Genomic DNA, 16,337 nt, shown 5'->3' with positions numbered 1-16,337 from the left:
TAACTATTTGTCAAAAGTTGGATTCTTGAAGATTCTTGGCTTCTAAGAACATTCATCATGAACTGCCATTCTTTGTATGCTGTCCATGAAGGTTGTTTAACAACATGTCAATAACTTTATAAAAAGATAAAGGTTTCATTAATCCCAATGGGAGCTTTCTGAAGTGCATTTTCTTTATGAATAATTAGTGTCATTCTGTGAAACTCATGATTTCTTAGGGTGGGAAAGAAGGGGTAAAAAGCTATCTTTTCAAGCCATTTGTGATTTAGTACCAGCTGGTCAAGTGAGTTGAAAAACCTTCTGAGTCATATGTCATATTATTTTGAATGCCTTTTCTCTCTCTTGGGAAACTGGCTAACCTCTGCAGTCTCTCTCCCATGGCAAATCACTCTAAAACTTTGATCTTCTCAAACCAGTTTGTCAGATGTAGCAGATAAAGCATGTATGACCTTTTGTGTGCCAATTCAACCTGGCTGGTCGGAAACCATAAGTTAATCCTGTATGACTTTTATTTCCAGGCATTACGGCAGAAGTTCTGGTGGTGACCTCTTTCGAGGAACTGCAGAGAAGGGCCCCAGAAGCAAGAGGGAAGATTGTTGTTTATAATCAACCTTATGTCAGCTACTCGAAGACAGTGCAGTACCGGGTCCAGGGGGCAGTGGAAGCTGCCAAAGTGGGGGCTTTGGCATCCCTGATTCGATCAGTGGCTTCCTTCTCCATCTATAGGTAGGTCATGGTGTTCATTTGAAATTCTTTAAAAAACCAGGATTGTCCATGAAAGAGGAGCCCTTATGAAATAAAAACAAAGCATTCAAATGAAAATACTGATTGTTTACGGAATTTTCCCCCCATTCCATATTTGGTCATTTGTTTGTAACATCTTCTTTGGCCTTTTTAGGATTCCTAGCATTATTTGTACATTCTTCTAAAAAGCTTTCCACATCCATGATGACCCCATAACATTCCTTATGTAACCAATATGTTATGTATTTTCATTGGAGGGAGAACTGAATTTACGTCTGTGTTTCATCAAAGATCCTTATGACTTCAGAGGAAGCCAGGCCTTTTCCCATTGTTGCTAGAGAAGTGGAATAAAAATAAAGTGGGTAACATGATGGGAGTTGTCTGTGGTGTAGTGGAAAGAGAGGAGGAAGCAGAGGATCTTGGATATAGACCTGGTTCAGCCCCCAAACAAGTATGTGGCCTTGGGAATGCTCTTAAACTCCTTGGGTCTCATCATTCTTCACTGTGAATCAGTGATGATGAAGAATTATATATTTACAATGTTACTTTGAGAATAAATGAGATGAACTTATGAAAGATACTTGATTTTCTGCAAAGGTCTAGTAAGTGTTTTGTGGTATTTAAGGGCAACATAAGTTTTGTCTTTTTCTTTGTAGTTCTGATTGAGGTAATTGTGAATTGCTTTATTGACCCTCAGTCTTAGGATAAAATTTAGCATTGCAGTGGATAAGAGTTCTAAGACTTTACCTGTAGACATTTGGCCTAATTTAATAGCTACATATGGTAGTGTCACACATTAAGGGTGAAGTATTTGATGGACATAAAACATGGATAAAAGAAGCACCATTCTAGTCATAGTCTGATCTCCCAAAGATAAAAAAAAAAAAAGAAAACAAGGCAAGCAGAAACAATTGCAAATAGGGTTTATTTGGGTTTCAAGATTAGATTAGTATCTACTATAAAGGAAGATTTATTTATTCTATACAATTTTTGTTTGGAGCTGGAGACACAGCTGTTTGATCTTAATTAGTACCCTGCGCCCTTGAAAATAATATAATTGAGGAGACATCAGCCAATAAGAAACCAACTCAGAAGGGAGTTGTCCAAAATCACAGAGAAAAAAGGAAAGGGACATTTTTCTTTTATGGGGATAAGATATCTTCCCAGGGAGGAAGATGGGACATGTTAAAATCACTTTTAAAAGTTTTATAAGAGAGAAACTAGTTCTACTGATGTCATAGTGCTAAAATAATGTTCTTTGTAGAGTCTAAAGGTTTGGGGACTCGTGAAATAATCATTGGCCCATAGTCTTTTGGATGGTTAATCTTCCCAGGAGGGAAGTCCTAAAATGGTTAGCTTACTTCCCAGAATACCTCACTCGCCCCTTAGAATAACATACTCCTCAGCAAGCTGTGGCCATTCACTATGATTTCACTGGTCATGAGATCTAAATTATGTAGTTAGTCTGTTGCTTTGTGAAATGGGGTGATTGCCAAAAATATTTATTTAAAAACTACTACTCATAAGACTAATAAACTCCCAAATGACTTAGTATACTGCAATCTGCCAGGGTTAACTGACATTTTTTTTTCTGGTATAATGAAGACGTCTGGAAACCAAGTCTATAACCTGGGAGCCCTAGAAAAATTATGCCCAGCATAGAATGTAGACATCTATTGTTAACCTCTAATATTTGGGATCAACAAATTCTAGTGTATACTAAAAAGACATTTTTCTTTTTCTTCATATTTCTAGATCTAGACTGATTATAATTTTTCATTGATTTTATAGCTAACCATATTTCACTGGACTCTTGACTTTTATAACTTCGTATTTTTGACATTTATAAATACATAATAACATTGCCCTTTACACAGTACTTTAGAATCTTTGACATATGGCATCTTACTTGTTCTGACAACTTAGTAGACCTAGCAGAAGGGGCATTATTATCCCCATTTTACAGATAGAGAAATGAAAGTTCAGAGAATTCAACATGTTACCGTGTTTAAGTCTCACGTCTTGAAAAATAAAACTAAAATGAAACAAACTCTGCCTCTTTGTCCACTTCTAGCTAATTGTTCCTTAGAGCTAATTTTCCTTAAAAGAGTATTTTATGTTCCTGTCTCTAATTCTTCATCCGTCATTCCCTCTGCACACCATTTTAATCTGGCTTTGCCAGTATTGAAATGGGACCTGTTAAGGTCACAAATAGCAACTGTAGTTGTCAAATATAATGGACATTTTTCAGGCCATCATTTTACTTCCCCTCTCTGAAACATTGTCACTGTTGACTGCTCCCTAAATATCTCTTTTCTTTGGCTTCTATGGCTTCTCATATTCTCTTTCTCTTTCTTGCTCTCACCCCTTCCCTCTTTCCTACTTTCCCTCTTCCTCTCCTGTTTCCCTGGCTTCTCACTCTGAACATTCTACCTGAGCAGCCCTGTCATGCTTGTGACTTCCGCCACCATCTCTACTGTGACAGTTTCCAAACCCACCTCTCCTTCCCATACCACTGCCTGAGCCCTAGGCCCTTATATCCCAACACCTCCCGATACGTCTTTCAGATGTTCCATAGCTATCTACACTTCAGTTTTCTTCAAAACTGAACTCATCTTCTTACCTCTTTAGCCTGCATTTCCTACTTCAGGGAAGAGAGTGTCATCTATTCTGCCTACGAAGCTAGATGGTTCTTGAGTACTTTTTGTTCTCTTCCCTTATCCATCATTTCTGGTAATTACTATGTCTCCTAGGTCCTGCTCTTTCCTAGTCATTTCAACAAACACATATTGGGTAGCTCTATTTCCCAACATCACTCCACATTCTAATAGTCAGGAGTCACTAACACTTTCCCGATGTACAACGTTTCCTCAAGGTTTCATGACTTTCCATATGATTTCTCCCTTGTAGCCTTCTATCCTCTTCCTCACTGTCTCATACTGTCCTTTAAGATTCATCTTAAGTGTTTCTTTTTCTAGGGAGCACTCCCTGATATCTAGATCCAATGCAGGCGAGCCACCTCTTTCTGGTATTCCCACATCATTCTGTGCATACTCTATATCATAATGTCTTGGAGGTAGTTGTGGTTCATGGTATGGTAGGGTACACTAACTATTGTAACAGTTTCAAATCTTAGTCACCTAACACAATAGGAATTGATTGACTGCTCACATAATGGTTCCCAGAGGGTGTTCAGCAGGTGGCCTTCTGCTCCTTCCCATCTTGTGACACCATCGCCTCTAAGATCTCGGAGTCCTCTTTTGAATCCAGCTGGCAAGTAAGAAGATAGAGAAAGTTGATAATCAAATGGGAGGTTTTCCATGGCCAGGTCTGGACATGGCATACCTCACTTCTACTCACATTCCACTGGCCAGAATGAAGTTATGTAGAGGTGGGGAAATTTGGTCTATCTTTATGCCATCAGTGAAAGGTAAACTGTCCAGTCCATCTGAACCACCTGACTCCACTCTAAGTTCCAGAAAGACATTAAAAAATATATATGTGTATTTAATATTATATTTAATATATGTAAATATATACAAACATATTTATATATATTTAAAACCTCTATATCTCCATCATCTAGTATGTTTGTTACATAATAGTCACTCAGGAACAGTTCTGTTGAAGGAATGAACTTGTCTGAAATTGTATAGTCAGTCATGGCAGGGCTGTTATGATAAACGTGGTGACCAGATTCTAAGTACTCTGACCAAACTGTGTAGCCTCTGTATAATAAGTTCAAAACAACCTGAATTTTTAGAGCACTTTGCTCTGTATTTAAGGAAAATATCCAGGTGCCCTATATTGCCAGATTATGTCTTTTTTCTGCCACAACATTCATGAACAACGATGTTTTGAATTGGTAATTGAATAAAACCGCTCCCTTCTCTCTGACAGACATTTCACCTGTAGTTCTATGGGAGTGGGTGATACAGGATTCCGGTTAGGAGTAGTGTAGAGATCAGCAACCCTAGAGAACAGAATATAAATTTTAATTAGTTTCTGCTCGGCTTCAAAATCAGAGAAAACCCCTAAGGGGCAGATAATGTATTTGACCAGTTTAACTTGACACTTGTCAGTGCCGTTAACGATATTTGTCAGCCATTTTGGAAGTACAACAGACACATGGTTACATGACAGATATCCTTAAGAAACATCTGTAAAACATCCATTACTTGTTGCCTTCAATATTTCCAGGCTCATTGTTGTCATTTCTCTGTATTGCCATTATTAGTATTCTTGTGCTCAAATTTTCTTCAAAGAGATTTTTTTCTTTATTGAAGCTTTTATAGTGACTTTTGTTCACCATTAAGTATCAACTGGGACTCTCATTAGATCTTTTTTAGTTTTTCTGTATGTAAAATACCTTTTGCCTTGGTCATTGGAGAATATTTTAAGGATAAATGTAATTATTAATTTAAGTTCTGCAGAGGAACCATTTGTCTTACATTACTTCTCAAATTAATTAGTTTTTTAGTAAATATTTATTGAGAGCTTACCAGTGCTCAGAAGTTGCCAAGCTGTAGGGTTATTAAAATGAATTAGACATGTTTTTTGTCCCTCAGAAATATTCTATCTGGCTAAAAGAGAGGAGGGTAAGCTTAAAATATAAAACTAATGTAATCTTTTTTTACATTTAGTGCTAAATGAGTAATGGGGGAAAGGAATGAAGGAAAGAAATGAACATTTATTTAGCAACTACTTTGTACTGTGCATCTCTGAAGGCTTAAATAGTTTGTTTCAGTTAATTCTTTATGCAATCCAATGGAGGCAGATAACTGGTCTCTCTCTTTTACTGAAAGAGAAACAGGTTCAGAATGCTTAGATAATCAAATTACACAGCTAGTGAAAGAACTAGGATTCATAATTAGAGTCTCTGGTTCTAAATTCTATGCACTTTGGATTGCACCAAGCAACCCGAAGAGCCAGTGCTTTGGAGTCTAAAAGGGATAGCAGAAATCTGATTAGAGCTGGCTACATAGAGGATGTAGATTTTGGGTATATTCAACAACGAAATTGAACTCGAATAAGAGAAGGGGGGTGGTGTAAAGACATTCTATACATGATCAAGGTGGGAATGCATGATGCACTTGGGTACTACACAAGTAGACCAGTATGGCTGGAGCCAGAAGGTTTCATAGAAGATCAGGGAAATGTAATTTTGGGGTGAGTGGAAGAAACCAGGTTATGAAGACTCAAGAGTACCAGTTTGGGGAGTTTTGAGTTTTATGTGGAGGAAATGGGGAATCATTGAATGTGGTAGAGCTGGGGGGGTGATGTTTTAGAGCAATGTTTCTCTAAAGATGGTCTCTGGATGGGGCGCCTGGTCTGGATGGGGCGCCTGGGTGGCTCAGTCATTAAGTGTCTGCCTTCGGCTCAGGTCATGATCCCGGGGTCCTGGGATAGAGCCCTGCGTAGGGCTCCCTGCTCTGCGGGCAGCCTGCTTCTCTCTCTCCACTACTTGTTCTCTCTCTCACTCTCTCTCTCTCTCTCTCTCTCTCCCCCTCTCCTCTCGTGCTCATGCAGGTGCACGCACTCTGGAGGAAAAAAAAAAGATGGTCTCTGTAACACCGTCGTCAACCTCACCTACCTCACCTGGGAGCTTGTTGATATGCAAATTATCAGGCCACCTGAGACCCATTAAATTAAAAAAGCCTGAGGGTGGGGCTTGTGGTTTAACTGGCCCTCCAGGTGATTCTAACGTATGTTAAAATTTGGGGGGGCGCCTGGGTGGCTCAGTCGTTAAGCATCTGCCTTCGGCTCAGGTCATGATCCCAGGGTCCTGGGATCGAGTCCCACATCGGGCTCCCTGCTCGGCGGGAAGCCTGCTTCTCCCTCTCCCACTCCCCCTGCTTGTGTTCCTGCTCTCGCTCTCTCTCTCTGTCAAATAAATAAATAAAATCTTAAAAAAAAAAAATTGGGGAACTACTGTTTCAGAAAGATCAATCGGGTGACTACATAGCCTGCTATGAGAAGGAAAGACAGGAGAGTGCTCTAATAATGCAGATGTGAAATAATGGGGGCATTGATGATGGCAGTGGGAATGGAAAACAAGAGACAGCAAAGAGAGATAGGTGATCAGAACTTGGTTGTATTTGAAGGGGGACTGGAGGAAGGGTCAAAGTTTACTGTGAGGCAAGGATCAAACCGTGGGATGAATCTGTGTTCAGTTCAGCCCAATATTTAAGAATCATGAGAGTTACATAGAAATAGGAGTCTGGTTTTGGCAACATCTAGTGTGTTCCATGAGGCAGACCAGCGGATTAGATAAGTCTCCAAGTCCGTTTAGTTGATGGGTTGTACTCTTCCCAGTCTGTGGAAGTTTCTTGGTTTCCCTCCACCCAGGTTGGTGACCGGAGAATGTGGAGAAGTGTTGGGGTTCAGGAGAGGGAGCTGATTGCAGGCAACATGAGCAGCTTGGTTTTTAGACATTTTGAGTTTGAGGTGACTGTGAGAAGTTCCATTAACCTGGTTTTTATATTTTGTAAGAAGAAAACAGGTAACAGGTAAGCATTTCCATTTCTCTGTTATCTACTTTTTGGATCACCCAAGGCAATTTAAAATTCTAGGCTGGCTTCCTTGCAATGCGGCACACCTTGGGACTCCTGCCTCCTGCCTTCTCAACGTGCGAGCTCAAGAATGTAAAGTGATTTTTATGTTAGTCCAAGTAAAATACAATTCAGAAGGTAACTCTACTGAGGCCAAATTGTCTGTTGTACTCCCACTGCCAAATACACATTTTCTTTCCTAGTTATTTTCTCCATTGCCCCAGATAATCGAACACAGACTGTAAGTTTTAATCAGCTAAGGAAGCAAATCTCCCTCCACTTCACTGTGAAAACTGCATCACCACGCTGGGTAAGAATGCATGGAGGTGGCGATGAGTTGTTGATAGAACTTGCTTTGTAAATTCTCCTGGTTTATGTTTTATATCACTTGGCCTTCATGTAACGTGTTATTAATAGAGGATAGTGAAGAGGAAGAGGAAGAGGAGCAATCCAGTTTGAGGATGACTAAGACCTGATTAAACATTCAGCTGGAGAGAGCGAGACGAGTGAATCCAGGTGATGTTTATGGAGTGTCAGAGAGGGAGAATGTTATACCATCTGGTGAGAGAGCTGGGAAAAAGTCTATAAATCAATCCCTATAATGATACTTAATTAATACTGAGTCGATAAATGACATAATTGAAGCGCTGGTTGGGCTACATTGTGGAGTTAAATAGCTTCAAAGAGGGCTCTGATTAAAGCCATTACAATTTATAAAACATTCTTCATCTTAAGAAAGCATCTTGATGAGATTTAACATGAACATTTTTGTAATCAGAGGGCCAACTTAAAACATTCAGAGCAGAGGTGAAATGTCTTAAGAGGTCTGTTTTGGGGGAGTTTGAAAACCAGTTATTCCCAGAGAGTAAAAAAAGCTTGTCCCCCCACCTCCTGTGGCTTTTTTAATGGGAGAAAATTAATGCTGCTACTTCACACTTAAACCGTCTTGGATTTTTGATGTCCTGGTGGTTTGGTTCTTTGGCGTGACCTTAGCATAATTAGCTATCAAGCTTGATTTAAATTGTTTTGAAATATCGTTGCAATTTGGGGGGCATATGTGCCTGCTGGGGATTACAAAATAAGGAAGATACCACCGTGACTCAAAACCGAAAACTGGGCCAGCCTCCATTAGTAGGTTCTTTTCCTGCCTTACATTGTTTTTGCTTAATTCACTCTGAAGCTCATAACAGATGCACAGTAATCAAGCAGAAGGCCAATTCTCATCATTTATGCAGGTGGAGGGCCACTGTACTCCCGCGGGGGGAAACCAGAGAAGACCCACACCGAACCCAGCATTTTTTTTTTTCTTCTCATCATCCTTTTCTTTCTCCCCTCTCTGATTTTGAAAGACAGATTCTTTTTAGAAGGCCTTTGTTAGAAATTCCAAAATGTTCTTTAATCACCGAAATCTTATTATTGCTTCAGGTAGTGTGATAGGCATACTTCCTCATAATGGACAGAACTGGGCAATGACTCCCGAGCCCCCGCCCCCCTGGAGTTTTTGTTAGCCATTTGCCAGATGTGTGACCTTGGCAAGCTGTGCAAACTCTGTGCCTCAGTTTCATCTGTAAAGTGGGGGAAATAACTGTACCTTCTTCCTGGTGTTTGGTGAGGTTTTAAATGAGATGTTGGTATTGCCTGACATGTAGTTTTACATACGTGTAAAGTGCTGTTGATACATAGTCTTGTTAAGTAATGACTGGATATACTTACTGACAAAAAGAGGAAGGAGGGGAGGGAATTGTGGAGTGTCAGAGGGAGGGAAGGAGAAAGAAAAAAAGGAAGAAAGGAGGGAGGAGAAAAAACATAATTTATTTGGTATCACTGTTGTCACTGCGGCCCTCTGCAACCCTAGCCCCATTTTGTCATTTCGATCTCCCCCTATTTAGTTTGTCCAAACTCTGGATGACGTGTTTGCTAGTCTTTTTCTCTGTCTGGACTGGAAGTTCTCCTGGGGACATGCTTTGTGTCTTCTTCATCTCAGTGTCCTCAGGGCCATGCTTAAGGCCTGGCACACGGTAGTGCTGGAACGAATGAATAAGGAGTTAGGGGCAGCCTATCCGGTTTGCTAACATGTGAATTCAAGGTGTCACCGTTTCACATTCATAGAAGTTGAATAATACTATAGATGAGGTAACTAACCTTTTGAATTGCTACTTATCAAAAATAGAATCTCCGGAATCTGAGAGCAGACTATATAGTTATGTAAATTTTGGTAAAGTATTGCAAACTGCATATTACTATGGTGCTTTGTGAGGCTGCTATAATTAATGGTCTGTTTGCATTCCTAGTACTGACTGTCATTTTTCATCTGCTTATAACCTTGATACAAAAATTTGTTCTTGGCTGCTATTTTGCATTCATAATTTTAAAATGTATATAAATGTTCACCTTCTATTTTCCAGCTTTCTGATTATTGAAAGCACAAGCTTAAGAATCACATCACCGTGGCATGTTTTTCTGAATCTCTAGTGGTAAAAAGAAATTAATGCATTTTGAATTCAGGTTTCAGGATTATGACAATGTTGTTTGCTTATGCAGTTCCCTTTGGAAAATGTCTAGTGTAGGATATGAACCAGAAGACTCCTGAGTAGCCTCTAGTCTTTCACTGTTGCAGGTGCTTTTGTTCTCTCTCTCTCTCTCTCTCTCTCATGAAAGCTAAAGACGACTCTTAAACTCCTCTTGCATCCAAATGACCTGCTGGCTTCTTTAGCCTTCTGGACAAAGTGCCAACCAGAAGGTACTACTAGGGAAATTTTGAGGCCAGAAAAGCTGACAATATATACTGTGGGGTTTGGAATCGGACAGACCTGGATTCAGATGCAGGTTCGGCCACTTAGAGGTTGTGTGGCCAACCTTACGTCCACTACTTAACCACTGGGAGCCTGCTTCCTCATCTGTAAGGTGGGGAGAACACTGTTTACCTCTAGAGTTGTTGACAGAATGAAATGAGATCAAGCACTAGACATGGGACATCATACATGGAAAGCACTCAGTGAACTATAATTGACATCTTATTTTGATCATGGTCACTATTGTCATTGTCATCATTAGATCATGATAGGACGGAGCAGGTAGTTTGAGATGAACTAACTTATCTTAAAAAGCAGAACTCTAGAACTCTCCACAGTGTGGGCTCCAGAGACCTTGGTTCTGATTATCTCCTGATTTCAGGAACTACTCTTGTCTCCTTCAGTCTTTGGCTTAAAATTCTGCTCTTTGTCTTTTCTCCCCACTCTGGCCTCACACTGAATGCTTGAAATTATTCTTGCATGTAAGTGTTAAAGCTGTGATGACTCAGACCAGTGATTGGTGTGGCCAGCTGATGGAGATGCAGCAAGTGTCTATTTTAAATGCTATCCAAGCTATTTTCCACCTCAGGGCCTTTGCACTCAGTGACCCCCCTTCGTCTGGAATTCTGTTTCCCCAGCTTTTTCTATGGTTGACTTCCTTTCAATTTTCAGATCTCCACTGAAAGTTTTTTCCTGAAAGGCCTTTCCTGACCATCCCAAGTAGAGTAGCATTTTCCCTCAAATTCTCTTACCTAGTACCTCTTCTGTATGCTCAGAATCTTAATAACATTTGGTAACTTTCGTCTATCTACCTATTACTTGTTTAGTATGTTTCTCCCCATGAGAGTATAAATTCCACGAGGACTGGACTACATCCTTCTTCTACGTTATTATATTCTCAGTACACAGGAGATTGCCTGGCACATGACAGGTACTCACGAGATATTTGTGAGTGAATAACTATTTTAAAAAATCATCTAAGATCAAAAGAATAGAGAACCAACCAGAAATCGATACATACTGAATCATGTCTGTTTTCTGAAGCCACATTCTAAAGTATCACAGACTTTTTTCCCAACTTTTTTTTTGGAAAAATACCAATCTATGGTAAAAACTGAAAGAATATTAAATGACTCATAAACTCTTTATAAGAAATTGCCTAACTTTTTCCAGAGAGATGGTACCATTTTACATTCCCACCAGCCCTGTGTGAAAGTTCAGGCTGCTCCACGTTCTCACCAAAACTTGGTGTTGTCAGTCTTTAATTTTAACCATTCTGGCGGGTGTGTGCTGGTACCTCATTGAAATGTTGATTTTCATTTCCCTTATGACTAATGATGTTGAGCACTCTTTCACGTGCCTATTGGTCATTTCTGAAACCTCCTTTGTGAAAAGTCTGCTCCTGTCCTTTGCCCCTTTTATAACTGGATTGTTTTTATTTTTTATATTTTTTAAAGATTTTATTTATTTATTAGAGAGAGAGAGAGAGAAGGTGCGCATATGAGCTGGAGGGAGGGGCAGAGGGAGAAGGAGAAGCCGACTCCCCATGAGCAGGGAGCCCAGTGTGGGGCTCTATCCCAGGACCCTGGGATCACGACCTGAGCCAAAGGCAGATGCTTAACCAACTGAGCCAGCCAGGCGCCCCAACTGGATTGTTTTTAAATTATTGAGTAGTAGGAGTTTTTCATTTACTCTAGATACAAGTGCACTGTCAGATATGTTTTGCAAATATTCTCTCGCATATTGATGTCTTGCCTATTCCTTGTTTTTGTTGCTGTTTTGTTTTGTTTTTTGGCTTAGCAGTGTCTTTTGATGAGGAAAAGTTTTAAAGTTAGTGAATTTTAATTTATCAGTTGCTTTCTGTGTTCACTCATATACCCTTCATCAACATTCATTAATATTTTGCCACATTTGCTCTCTCGGTCTTTCTCCTTTTCTGAATCATATGAAAGTGAGGTAGGTATAACCATGAGGACACCTCACCCAGAAATACATTAGCATGTATTTCAGGAGAACAAGAACCTTCTCTAACGTAATGGAGTATCATCACTGTCATCATACCTATGAAATTTACATTGTTACATAGTGCAAAGTTTATCCATATGCAGATTGCCCCAGTTGTTCCTCGCTCTCAGTAATGTCCCTGCTTTTTTTTTTTTTTCCAAGTTCAAAATCCAATCAAGGACTTCCTTAACATTTAGTTGTCCTGTATCTCTAGTCTCCTTTAATCTGAACTGTTATCTAGCCTTTTTAATACTTTATGACGCGGACATTTTTGAAGAATACAGGCAGCTGTTTTGCACAATGTCTCTCAGTTTGGAATTGTTATTTCCTCATTATTAGATTCAGATTAAATATTTTTGGCAAGAATTCTATATGGATAATGTTGCGTCCCTCCTATTGCATCGCAGAAGGAAGCAAATAATGTCAGTTTTCCTTATTAGTGAGCCTGAGTGTGATCACTTGTCTAAGGCAGCATCTCAGGATTTCTTCATTGGAAAGGTACTTTTCACATTTGCAGGGGGAATACCTTGTAATTATGGTGAGATGCTTTGAGACTTTGTGAATCTTAAGTCCCCCAATAAAATTTCACCCAGTGAAAATTTAGCATATGTTAATGATTCTTGTCTGAATCAGTCATTACATTGCTGGTGGCAAATGTTTTTCTATTTCAGTGATTCCTCTCACATTTATTAACTGGCCTGCTTTTGTAAAGAGGAGCTTTCACCTTTTTCCTCTTCTTACTGTTTCTGAGTATCAGTCCATGGATTTTTAAAACTGTATGTATTAAAATTCATTAGAGTCATTATTCTTTTTGACAAAGCATCAGAAATTTCAAAGTGCTTAATACATGAAAGGTAGTATTTTACAATAAGCTTGAATATTTGAAGCACTGGAAGGAATTCACCTTTTATATCCAAGGGAATCCAAGCTATCTCAGGTAAGTCAACTAATTAGCAGGGTGTAATCAATACCATTTCCTCTGAACTTTCTCATTAGCAGCATGAGCTTTGGAGTAATAACTCCTGAAGTTATTTTTAGAGTTTACCATTACCAGTGCATACCATATGCAAATGAAGATCCTTCGCCCCATACATAATTGCTGTTAATTGTTAAAATAAATGAGCAAAAATCTTAAATCCAGCAATTACTTCTGATTTTCTCTGGATTTTTTTTTTTCCTTTTTTGCCCCGCAAAGCTGATGTTGAGGAGTGTGTTTTCCAGAGCCCTTTCCAGGAGAAATAAGTGTCTCAGTGTGGGTTTGCAGAGGCCTGTAAGGATGCTTCTTTGGGAAGAGGTTACCTAATTTCTGTGGTGGAGAACAGAAAACTGTAAATTATCTACCCACTCCACCTCACCCACATCATCAGTGGTTGTGAAAGGGTAACCAGCCTTGGCTAGCAGGTCAACCGTGGTAGTTTAAAAGCTGAATCAATATCGGTTGCCACCCTGGTTGCTGCTCTCCATAAATTGCATATTTGACATGTAGGAGAAGAATTTAATTTTTAACATTTTCCAATTTTATTCATTCAATAAGCATTTATTAAGTGTCTTGCATATTTTGGGCCAGGGGAGGACCCAAGTTTTGTAGGACTAGGCTCTGATGTAATTTGGGGGCCTCTTTAAGAATAAGAATACAGAGGTGCAAATAAAAATTTTTTGATATAAAATCAACATTTACTTAGAATAACAAAAATTATAACAAATTACAAATTTAAGAAAGCTGCCAAATAATACAAACATTACAAAATTCAGAAAAATATCATAATGTTTTTCTTAAATACCTGTCAAGCTTCTGTATTTTTCCTACACTTTTTGCTTGCCTACACTTTGATTGCTTTTTATTTGACAGTGCTTTTGTGTTACATTTTCCTGAGAGAAAATGAAAAGAGAATTCAGTCTTTCCTCCAACACAGTGGACAGAAATGTAGTTTTTATTATTGATAGTTTGGGAAAGTTTATTTTAGGCTTACAGCTTTTTGTTGGTAATACCGTATACATTTTTAGGATTGTTTCAAATTTTGGAAAGCTGCTGTTAAGTTTCTTCCATGTATGAGCAGTAAGATTTCAGGACATTATACCCTTTCTTGTATAGTGACAATGAATTGACATTTGAACGAGTTTGGTGTCTATTTCCTCTTTAGTGGCATCTTGTGACTTTCTTTTATCTTTATGTTTGTCACTATTTTGTGTCAAATCAGTAAGAAATTTCAGTGATTTTTCAAGTTGATTTACTCTTCACTATTTGTATTCCTAAATAATCTAAGAGGCTGTTTATCATGAAAAAGTACATCTCTTTCTCTCAATAAATCATGGTTTTTGTATGTCTTTTGTCTGGTATTGACAGACTTGCTTAGGACAAATATGTTTTATATGCTAACATGAGACCCAATATGTTGACACACATAAATCATGTGACTTCATACATAAGTGCATTCATTGTTTGTGGTACAACTCCAGGTTTGCCCCCCCCAAACACAGAAATTCTGTTAAATTCCACTGTACACGATTTCCTCAAAAAGGAAAGATAAAATATAAAATTAGAAGTTGCGTTCATAACATACGCTGAATTATTGAATCTGTTCTTGACAGGAAAGAACTTCCTTTTTAAGTAAGCAAAGATGAGGTGTGCCTGGGTGGCTCAGGCCCTGAAGCGTCTGCTTTCGGCTCCAATCCTGGGATCCTGGGCTGGAGAATCAGGCTCCCTGCTCAGTGGGGAGTCTGTCCCTCTCCCTCGGTTCCTCCCCCCACCCCCCGTGCTCCTCCCCCCCCAAATAAATAAAGAAAATAAAATCTTTTTTTAAAAAGTAAGCGTAGATGAGAATTGAATCATTTATTTGCAGTTTTACAATTTGATGATTGGAAGACTTTTCCTAGCGACTAGCATCTGGGTCTCTACCACTATCTCCCTACTTTCACGCCAGCTGTTGCAAGATAGCTCTTAGCCCAAGATGGCCTCTGGCCCTGCTCCTTTGTACTGTGACACCAGTTGTCCCGGGAGCCATTTCAGGATGGAAATGACAACTGTGAATTGCATAAATACAGCCCCATAAGCCCAAACTAATACAACCCCAAGTCAACTTACTCTTGGCTGGAGGCTCAGAATGCCTGTATCCATCCCAGTGTTGTCCGGTGTGATGGGAAGTATGACAGAAAGGAAGTCAGAGTGGGTTGCAAGAGTTGACACCTGTCAAGTGCACAGACCAGTGCGGGACTCCTAGTAAGGCATTCGCAGGTGTAGTTAACACCATCCTCCTCCTCCTCCTCCTCACCACTATACATATTTTGGTGGACTTTTCAGATTTTAGTGGTTTGGCACTTGGAATTCTTATAAGCATCTTCTTCCTATTTCTACTTCCTTTTCCTTTTAGAATCTAGATTTCAAAAACGTTAGAGCTGGGTGAGCCCTTAGAGAGCATCTGCTCCACCCCTTCATTGTACAGATGAGGAATTTGGGGCTGAGGTCACTCAGCTAGTTAATGGCAGAACAAGGACACGTGTCTTTTAGCTCCTGATACCACGTTTCCTTTCTCTCAAGTCTCGTAGGCAGATCTCTATCAGACTACACCCAACCTCCCGGGATTATGAGTACATTGATTTAGGCATGCATTGACTTAATCTTTGTGGGGTTTCTCCTCCCACCCACGCCAACTGATGTTTTTAAGAGTTAGCATTCCCAGTGTGCTTCTGAAATGCCACATAGCGTTGCTCATTTCGATAGGACTTTTTAGCAAAGTGAACTGTATCATGAACATTCTCACAAGAAACGGAAACTCACCCTGTGAAGAGGTAAGCTCTCCATGGGCTTTGTGTTTTCCTTTCCTCAGCGGGGGAAGAGCCTATTTGTCAGCTGTCTGGCCTTCTCTGGTGCTTGGTTTTTAATCTCCACGGAGGCGAGGCTGACAAAATGTCATCCCTTCTCCTGCTAAGGAAAGAAGCTGTGAAATAGATCTTCACTGCTTACATGCCTCATGTTGCTTAGCACCAGCTGTATCCATAACACCATGGTGTATTTAAAATACTGCTCCATTGGAATATTTTTTAAATGAATTCTGATGCTCATAAATACCCCAACTAGGCGTTCTGATATTAGGCTGATTTTTATCTTAACTGGAATAATTTCCCTGAGAAAACGTAAGTGAATGGACATATGCTTATATACTGCCCATTACTGATCTGGATTTTCTGGTATAAATTCTAGGAATCTCTTGATTCAGAGAGAGGAAGAGAAAGGAGCTAACATATTCAG

The 16,337-nt window shown here is 39.5% G+C and overlaps 1 protein-coding gene and 1 long non-coding RNA gene across 5 annotated transcripts in view; one reads left to right on the top strand and one right to left on the bottom strand.

The window, feature by feature from the left end:
- Nucleotides 1-16,337, top strand: part of CPQ (carboxypeptidase Q) — a 458,753-nt gene that overhangs the window by 148,164 nt on the left and 294,252 nt on the right. For all 4 annotated transcript variants that reach the window (XM_045896198.3, XM_054512535.2, XM_054512537.2 and 1 more), the window contains exon 3: nucleotides 519-726. In XM_045896198.3, the coding sequence (XP_045752154.1) occupies nucleotides 519-726 (208 nt within the window). The remainder of the gene's footprint in view (nucleotides 1-518; nucleotides 727-16,337) is intronic.
- On the bottom strand, nucleotides 710-15,336 carry LOC123858863 (uncharacterized). Its single transcript, XR_006794258.2, has 4 exons — nucleotides 15,174-15,336; nucleotides 4,654-4,717; nucleotides 3,916-4,014; nucleotides 710-788 (listed from the first exon to the last, which is right to left on the bottom strand). It is a non-coding gene; the product is annotated as an uncharacterized LOC123858863 (long non-coding RNA).

This window comes from Mirounga angustirostris, unplaced genomic scaffold (assembly GCF_029215605.1).
Source record: "Mirounga angustirostris isolate CCGP_5_RB_7025 unplaced genomic scaffold, mMirAng1.0.hap1 SCAF_4, whole genome shotgun sequence".
Classification (NCBI taxonomy): domain Eukaryota; kingdom Metazoa; phylum Chordata; class Mammalia; order Carnivora; family Phocidae; genus Mirounga; species Mirounga angustirostris.
The sequence above is the reverse complement of the archived record's forward strand: the minus strand, read 5'-3'. Positions and strand labels throughout refer to the sequence as shown.